The 8,975-nt window shown below is 40.9% G+C and overlaps 1 protein-coding gene across 2 annotated transcripts; it reads right to left on the bottom strand.

The window, feature by feature from the left end:
• Positions 1 to 288: 288 nt before the first annotated feature.
• LOC113014844 (CD209 antigen-like protein C) lies at positions 289 to 3,289 on the bottom strand. 2 transcript variants are annotated; one of them, XM_026156600.2, is made up of 7 exons: positions 2,962 to 3,289; positions 2,751 to 2,825; positions 1,893 to 2,024; positions 1,422 to 1,499; positions 882 to 1,033; positions 675 to 799; positions 289 to 591 (listed from the first exon to the last, which is right to left on the bottom strand). In XM_026156600.2, the coding sequence occupies exons 2-7, from the start codon at positions 2,779 to 2,781 to the stop codon at positions 414 to 416; spliced, it is 696 nt and encodes a 231-aa protein (XP_026012385.2). In that variant the 5' UTR covers positions 2,782 to 2,825; positions 2,962 to 3,289; the 3' UTR covers positions 289 to 413. The 2 variants fall into 2 exon arrangements, with proteins under 2 accessions (XP_026012385.2, XP_080152288.1); XM_080296162.1 differs by having other exon boundaries at positions 1,905 to 2,024; positions 2,962 to 3,020.
• Positions 3,290 to 8,975: the final 5,686 nt, after the last annotated feature.

Raw genomic sequence — 8,975 nt, 5'->3', positions numbered from 1 at the left:
ATGGTCAATTCCACTTCTTTTTCAATGATATAAATATATTTACTCCATTTTAACACTTAACATTTCTTCCATTCTGCTTTAAATGTTATAATAATTAATAATTCCTTCAATAGCTATTTTGCATATTTATATATTCAGTGAAATCCAAAATGTGGTGGATTTTTTTTCATTGCTTAAAAGTTGTAAAATTGGGACAATTTATAATTGAAAAAAATATTGAAAATTTCACAGGAGCTCACACATTCGTTGTACAAAATAATGAGAGCAGTAAGGAAGATACCAGATACACAAATTTTACTTTCATTTATTTAATCGTGCTCTTTTTTTCTCTGTTTGCAACAATTCTTTTAAAAAATTGCATCACTCCACTCTGGTGTTCAACATGGTGAACTGTATTTCAGAAAGATATACATTTAAGTTGCAGTTACTCCTGCTTTCTCACAAATACTTCTTTGAGGCTTTGAGCAGGACTGATCAAACCAACACTTCAGATCTTTATTTTCAAATTCTTCTCCCATCCTCACACAGTTCTCTCCATCAGGATCTCCCTCTGTCACATTGTTTGGCTCTTTGCCAGCCCAAAACTTCAAACTAAAAGATGAAGAACAGAAAGAAGTAAAAACTGGGAATATTAATTCTGGAAATGGAATTTTTTTTCTTCACAACAATCAAACCTTTCATCCAGCAGTGATCCGTCCACCCACAACCATCTGCCCTCTACTGCTGAGTCTGTCAGTCCGATCCAGAACTTGTCCTCACCTTCTTTCATTAGTTGTCTCACTCTTCTCTCCAGGAAAGCCTGATCACAAAAAGATGAAGAAAATTACCTTATCTGACAGTTCTGTGCTGAAACATGTGGAAACGTGACTAGTGTTTCATACCTGCTCCTCCCTGCTGTCTATCTTAACCAGGTCTCCTCCTTTAGCTCTACAATCAACTATGCTCTGTTCCCAGGATGATTTACTGATGGAGAAGTAATAGCACTTTCCTCCATGTTTCTCCCAGCCTTCTTCACATTTACAAAATGAGCCATCTTCGAAAAGATTACAGCAACAATTTCAGTCACATGGCAAAAAAAAAAAATCACTGTTCATATATATCTATAAGGATGCAAATGTGTCAAAGACAAAATTCATCCAAATGTATTTATCATTTGGGATTTCGGAAAGGTAGGGTGCACCGTCCTGCATGATTATACAGAGATCTAACAGAGACTCTCTCTAAAGGATAACTAATAATTAACTTTAATTTAATCAGGACTAGTTTTTTTCTGGTGCTTGAATGTAAAAAGAAAAAAATACATTCTTTGTATCCAGTAAAAAAAAAAACTAAAAAAAACTATTGGCTCATACTCAGCTATGTGCCAGCAGAACAATCCAAGCATAGCCAAATATCACAGCATATCATCTTTATTTGCTTACCTGTAAGAACATTTTGAGACTTCATTCTGAGCTCTTCCAGTTTTTTCAGTGATTCTCTGGTTTTCGTGTTTTCAAACGCTGAGTTAAAAAAAATAAGAGAAACAAAGATTTTGTAAATTAACAAGGATTACAAAAAACAAAAGAACAAAAGCCCTGAAAAAGATAAACACATAATCTTTAATTTGCTGCAAGTCTATTAAAACACTGAAGTGACATGATGGCTTGTCCAGTGTGCAATATGCACCTTGTGATATTCTGGATTAGGCTCTTGAAAAGATCAGGACAGAAGGACGTGGATAGGTGCTTTATTGAACAGCAGCGTTGCGCAAACTACCCTTTTTGTTGTTATATATTGGTCAACCAAGAACTAGCCCTGTAACAGGCACTTCTGTATTTTACCACTGGGGGGCAACAATTCACTCTATTACACACCTCATCTGATTTATAGAAAATGTAAAAATAAAAACTCACTCGCACACTCACTGAGACGATAAATAATGAGGACAGCAGCTGTGAGCAGAAGACAGAGAACCAGCAGTGCCACTCTCTCTGCCTTGACCTTTGACCCTGTGCTTGATTTTGCATGCCAAGAGTCAGTTTCACCTGATGAACATTTAGAGGAGAAACAGATGTGAGCCTTCAGAAAAGTGTTTATTCATCTGTTATAACAGTTTTTAAAATTTTCTCAAAATATAATACTATAGTACTACTATAATAGTACACTGTATTATAGTAGATTGTCAATGCAAGAACAGTTAAGTTGATTAAGATGCTTTCCTCCAACAGGAAACATCCCATACGTGAATATCACCCATGTTAAAACATGTTTACATGTCACACGTCAAATACAAAGAGGTCAGTTCCTCTTTGTATTTGGTCTTGGTTATTTCCTTTTTCACACCTTTTAAACACCTTTTAAACACTTAACAGTTTATCGTCTTTTTCTTTCTTGCATATTTGTACATTTTGATTCATCCTCTCTGAGAACAATTACCTCGAATCTTTACATTTTTGATAACTGCAAGGACTAAAATAAATTGATATGATTAAAGAATGACTCACCTTATAAGAGAATGAGTGGATGAGTAAAGAATTAACGTGGGCTTGGAATATTTTTAGGTCATGTACAGTTAATGTTGTTCTATTTCAGTATACAAACCTTATTCTGTCACGGCTAGCGAGGTGTAGCAAATATGATGGAAATTAAAAATCATACATGGAATTTTTTTAAACAAATTTGTCAGATGGTTAAATAAACTTTCAAGTTTCAAAATAACTAGAATTTTCGGGCAATGATTTCATATGATTTTAAGGGGTTACTGGTCTTACCTTCTATGTAGCTCTGTGGACGGCTCATCATGCTGAGGCTTCAAAATCCTGACTGCAGTGTTCGTCCAAATGTCTCTGAATCACAAAAACAGAACAAAATTTTGATAAATTACTCAGATAAACTCTTTTTGTTATTTATTCCATTGCTATGCATTTAATATAGATGTAGATAATCACTGGTCCTCATTCTAATTCTTTCCTTACACCTTACCGTAGGCTTGTAATAAGTACTAGATGACAACTTCATGTTTCACAGCTTTTAAAAGCAACAACTTCCCTAAACTAAAGCGGATGGAGGAGGCATCATCGATCGTCTTGTTCCTCCCACAAGAGTAACTGCTGTTATTAACTAAGGCAAAGTTGTTGATTTGTTGTTGAGATGTGTGCCCGGTGGTCTAGTGTGCTGCCTTCTCACATACAAAACATCTGAGTTCTCTCAGATTGCTATTAAAAAACAACACAAGTGTTTCAAATAAGAAGTGAGCAGGTCGAGGCAGAAAAAAAAGAACTGTTGATTGGATGAGCTGGTGTTTTACAGTTTTTTCTGATTGCTTAAGCACATTTTTTGTAACTATTGGCTAATTTTGCAAAACTCTTCACACAAATAAGAAAACCTGTCACCCAATCATCAAAACATTGTAGTTCTCTTGCAAAAGCAAACACAGCTAGATTAACTCTTCACACCTTCGTAAAAATGGTGTTTCCGTATCAAACAGTACACACAAGCCATCATCTACTAAGCACACAATGCGCCAACTGCACACCGATGGTATGAATACAAAACACATCTGGCGTTTGCCTTCCCTGTGCACAAGGTAGGCTATGTCAGTTTGAGCTCATACTTCTGTCATAGATCCATAAGCATAGAGGGATCCAAACTTCAAGTACTGGTGTTTATTCAAACACATCAAAACAAACACAAGTGTTTATTTCCAAGTATAGGATTATTTGCAATCGCCATAATGACTATATGGGTTAAGTGGTCTGCAGTGAACATGCTTCCTCTGCCCCCTCCTCGTCTTCCTCTTGCTCCTCCTTGTCCTTGTCGTCCTCTTCATCCTACTTCTTCACCTCCACGTCCTCTTCCTCAGCCTCCTCTACTTCTCACTCTTTCTGCTCCCACCATTGTACTCCGCACACACAGCTTACCTGTATTATAGTGCTTAGGCTGATTGCAAAGTGAACGAATTATCTAAGAAAGTTTTCACATGTGAAAGTGTGCCAGACAGTTGGCAAATTAGTGTTAATGATAGCCATACATGTGTATACTTTTGCTAGGAGTGTGTTGGAAATTTGGAAATTGAGTGTTGTGCAGTGAATTGTGCCTACAGTCTTGCAAAGTGTGTGTTACAAAATTGCAAACTGAGTGCAAAGCAGTTTTTGTGCTTTTAGTTTTGCACACTCAGTGAGTGGTTTTGCTATAAGTCTGACTAGTTTTAGAAATTGTGCTACAGGATTCACAGTTAGTGTTTAGGCATTCGGTAAAAACTGTAACATAACTGTTAGATGAAAAACAACACAAACATTGATCTTAAATTTGAGAAAACATATCTAAACATAGCCATACGAACATATTTCGCAAAGAGAATGTTGGTGTGATAATGTAATGTGTGTGCGTTTGCGTTTAGCACACACAGCAGCCATATGTACTTTGTTAAGCAAATGTTGCTCATATTTTACAGGCTGAACTCAGTTTCAGGCACATAGATTTAAGTTGTCCAGTTGCTGCTGGTTTTTCACAAATAGTTCTGTGAAGGATGATTTAAACCAACACTTCTGGCCATGAGCTGTTCACAGTCCTCTCCAGTATATTCACTATTTGTTCCATTTAAATTGTTGGTGTCCAGTTGCTGCTCCGCCATCCACCCACAACCATCTGCCCTCTATGGCAGAGGTCTCGAACTCCAGGCCTCGAGGGCCGGTGTCCTGCAGGTTTTAGATGTGTCCTTGATCCATCACAGCTGATTTAAATGGCTAAATTACCTCCTCAATAAGTCTTGAAGTTCTCCAGAAACCTGGTAATGATCTAATCATTTGATTCAGGTGTGTTGACCCAGAGTGATATCTAAAACGGGCGATCGTGGCTCAAGAGTTGGCAGTTCGTCCTGTAATTGGAAGGTTGCGGGTTCGAGCCCCGGCTCGGACAGTCTCGGTCGTTGTGTCCTTGGGCAAGACACTTCAGCCGTTGCCTACTGGTGGTGGTCAGAGGGCCAGGTGGTGCCAGTGTCCGGCAGCCTCGCCTCTGTCAGTGCGGCTGTGGCTACAATGTAGCTTGCCGTCACCAGTGTGTGAATGTGTGTGTGAATGGGTGGATGACTGACCGTGTAAAGCACTTTGGGGTCCTTAGGGACTAGTAAAGGCGCTATACAAATACAGGCCATTTAGCATTTAAAACCTGTAGGACACCGGCCCTCGCGGCCTGAAGTTCAAGAATCCTGCTCTACCATCTTTCAGTCCAATTCAGAACTTGTTATCAGATTCATTAGGTTTCTCAATCTTGTCTCCAGGAATGTCTGAACAGAAAAGCTTTAGGAAGATGACACTGTTAGACTTTTTTGTGCTGCGATCCAATTCAGGGTCTGCCCGCTTGAAGTACGCGCACTACGCGTACTACGTACGGTGCATACTATAAGTACAGAAGTGAGAGGCTTGTGAAATGGGACGGTCTAGCCTTCGTCGCGCTGTTCAGGTTGCCTAGCAATCATGATACTAAGCGCGAGAAATGTTTCATGCAGCATTGTTTGACTGAAATGAAGGAGAAAAATGTTTTTTTGGTCTTTGATTTTTGTCATGACATCACTTTGATTAGGTGAGTATCTGAGGCTGAGACCACAGGACTGTAAAACATGATTGTTGGGCTTCATTTCTGTGCTGAACAGTCATTTCAAGATTAGTTAGTAAATAACAATTAGCTAATGTTGGTCATGAGACTAAAATCATCTCACTGTGGTAATGTAAATATAATATGGACAATATTCTGTCTATTCTCTCCATCTGTCAGCTGCTGCTGGCTCTTCCTCCTCCTCTTCCTCACACACTGCTGAGTTTGTCCTGGTGGATCATCAGGGGTGCAAAGCCTCACAGATGATGTGCAGCAGTGGGTCCCTCAGTCTGTCCTCACTCTGGACACTTGCAGTCGTCACACATGGAAATCAAATGAGGGATAAGCTGCAGGATTCAAACACAAGTGTAACTTATAAATACATGTTCATACTTTTATTCCACAATCAGAGAGAAAAGGAGAGAAAGTGCAGGACAGACAGACAGGTGACAGTCTCAGGTGTATACACTGCTACAAAACAGCACAAGAGAAGGAGGATTTAGTGTTTGTGTTATTACGAGTGCTAAACAAGAAGAGTTCCCAGCTGGTACAGTGGACACATGTGTGACTCCTGTGATTAAAGCATCTTTCTTTCAGCTTAACGAGTGAACCGTCAGCTCGTTCAAACACACGTTAAAGTCCGTTTGGCTCGACACCACCGAACAGAGGCAGCAATATAACATAGCTAACATTAACAGTGCAGTGAATTCTGCTTGTGCCGTGATATTCAGGAATACAAACCGAGCAGCATCACTGACTTTCAGCCTGTTGTGTTTGTGGATATATGACTGACTTTAATCATCCATAAAATCATCACATTCTCTGTAAGATTAAGGTCGACTATATATACACTCAACAAAAATATAAACACAACACCTTTGTTACTGCTCCCATTCCCCATGGGATGGACGTAGAGACCTAAAATTCAGTCCAGATACACAATATAACCATCCCTCCCAAACAGTGGTCACAAATCAGTCCAAATGTGTGGTAGTGGGCACATCTGCCATATTGAGATAATCCATCCCACCTCACAGGTGTGCCACATCAGGATGCTGATCTGACATCATGAGTAGTGCACAGGTGTACCTCAGACTGCCCACAACAAAAGGCCACCCTGGAATGTGCAGTTTTGTCTCACAGCAAAATGCCACAGATGCCACAAGCAATGAGGGAGCGTGCAATTGGCATGCTGACAGCAGGAATGTCAACCAGATCTGTCGCCCGTGCATTGAATGTTCATTTCTCAACCATAAGCCGTCTCCACAGGCGTTTCAGAGAATATGGCAGCACATCCAACCGGCCTCACAACCACAGACCTCGTGTAACCACACCAGCCCAGGACCTCCACATCCAGCAGGTTCACCTCCAAGATCGTCTGAGACCAGCCACCCAGACAGCTGCTGGAACAATTGGTTTGCACAACCAAACAATTTCTGCACAAACTGTCAGAAACCGTCTCAGGGACGCTCAACTGCATGCCCGTCGTCCTCATCGGGGTCTTGACCTGACTCCAGCTCGTCACCGTAACAGACTTGTGTGGGCAAATGCTCACATTCGATGGCGTCTGGCACGTTGGAGAGGTGTGCGCTTCACGGATGAATCATGGTTCACATTGTTCAGGGCAGATGGCAGCTGAGAATGTCCCAGTTCTTGCATGGCCAGCATACTCACCGGACATGTCACCCATTGAGCATGTTCGGGATGTGCTTGACCGGCGTATACGACAGCGTGTACCAGTTCCCACGAATATCCAACAACCTCGCACAGCCATTGAAGTGGAGTGGACCAACATTCCACAGGCCACAATTGACAATCTGATAGACTCCATGCGACGATGTGTTGCACTGCATGAGGCAAATGGTGGTCACACCAGATACTGACCGGTTCTGGGTCCCCAGACCCCCAATAGCACAAAAAACTGCACATTCCAGGGTGGCCTTTTGTTGTGGGCAGTCTGAGGTACACCTGTGCACTACTCATGATGTCAGATCAGCATCCTGATGTGGCACACCTGTGAGGTGGGATGGATTATCTCAATATGGCAGATGTGCCCACTACCACACATTTGGACTGATTTGTGACCACTGTTTGGGAGGGATGGTTATATTGTGTATCTGGAATGAATTTTAGGTCTCTACGTCCATCCCATGGGGAATGGGAGCAGTAACAAAGGTGTTGCGTTTATATTTTTGTTGAGTGTATATATATATATATTTAGAAGTAGAGGCTTTAAAACCAAGTTAGTACAAACATCGCTAATGTCACATAACTTTGCTGACATGTGGCCAACAGTAATGTTTTAATGTTCTTCATTATTAAACATTCGCACATAAATAAGTGACATTATATTCAGTACTTACTTTTGACAGTTCACTCTTCGGCCGCTCCCTTCTGCCATATTTTGCGGCAAAATTATCCACACCCACCGCCGCGCTATGGATTGTGGGATATATGGGACCACGAAGCGTGCACCGGACCACACTTGATATTTGGGGACATCGACGGCGCATTTGGAGTATGCATTTGAAGTACACTTCGAATTGGGACAGCCGTCGTCGCGTGGCGGTGACGTAATCGCACTCAGAATGCGTACTTCAAGCGTGGAGACCCTGAATTGGGACACAGCCCAAAACAACACAACACCTTCTTTGCGTTTTTACTTTTGTTGTTCCCGCCTCCGAAATATCTGGGGGTTGACTTGAGTCCTTGTAAATTAAACTATTTGTCATTGTTTGGGTGAGTGGCAGTATTTTTCTACAGTGCTGTGGTCTCCACCTCTGGAGTCATCATTGTTAGGTATTTTGATACCACGGTAAGCATTTACAGGATATTGTTTTATACAGGAAAACTGTTACTCAATAAGGCCAATCTACTAGTTGTTTTTCTCTTTCTCTGTGACCCAAGAATTAATGTGAGACTCACAAGCTGGTACCTCAAGGTCGAAAACACCACAGAGATGAGACCACTTCTTTACTCCCATCCTCCCTTTTCCTTATCTCCTGGAAAAGGCTCGTTAAAGGCTAGGTGGTTTGTTTCAGAATTCACTGATGAAAGAACTCTGTATTTTATGTCTAGGAGTGTATTTTGCTGGGATGATCATAAATTGTAGCTGAGCTGATAAACTACACACAGGATACTTCTTTGTTCACAAGGCAGGAAGACGTTTCCTTATTTGGTCTGTACCGGTTTGAACTGGGAAAGCTGACACACGAACCTTTTTTTTCATCTATATAAACTGCTGTGTATCAAATAAACCTTTGAGTTGATTTGGGAAAGCAACCTGAAGCAGTCTGTGTTTCCTTGTTCTCCCAAGCTGCTCCCGGCGCTGTAACTAACCCAGCTGAACGGCATACCTGAGTGTTACTTTAAATAATTAGGAATCTTAGAAGGAAAGGACAAAA

The sequence above is a fragment of the Astatotilapia calliptera genome, chromosome 22, assembly GCF_964374335.1.
Source record: "Astatotilapia calliptera chromosome 22, fAstCal68.1, whole genome shotgun sequence".
Lineage (NCBI taxonomy): Eukaryota > Metazoa > Chordata > Actinopteri > Cichliformes > Cichlidae > Astatotilapia > Astatotilapia calliptera.
Note: the sequence above shows the minus strand (reverse complement) of the source record. Positions and strands in the feature narration are given on the sequence as shown.

Excerpts from the sequence above, each read along its gene's own strand:
- LOC113014844 (XM_026156600.2), bottom strand. The coding sequence starts at position 2,781 with ATGATGAGCCGTCCACAGAGCTACATAGAAG. Across the intron at positions 1,500-1,892 it reads TCGTCTCAGTGAGTGTGCGA|CGTTTGAAAACACGAAAACC; the intron begins GTGAGTTTTTAT and ends TTTTTAACTCAG. Across the intron at positions 592-674 it reads GGATCACTGCTGGATGAAAG|TTTGAAGTTTTGGGCTGGCA; the intron begins GTTTGATTGTTG and ends TTCATCTTTTAG.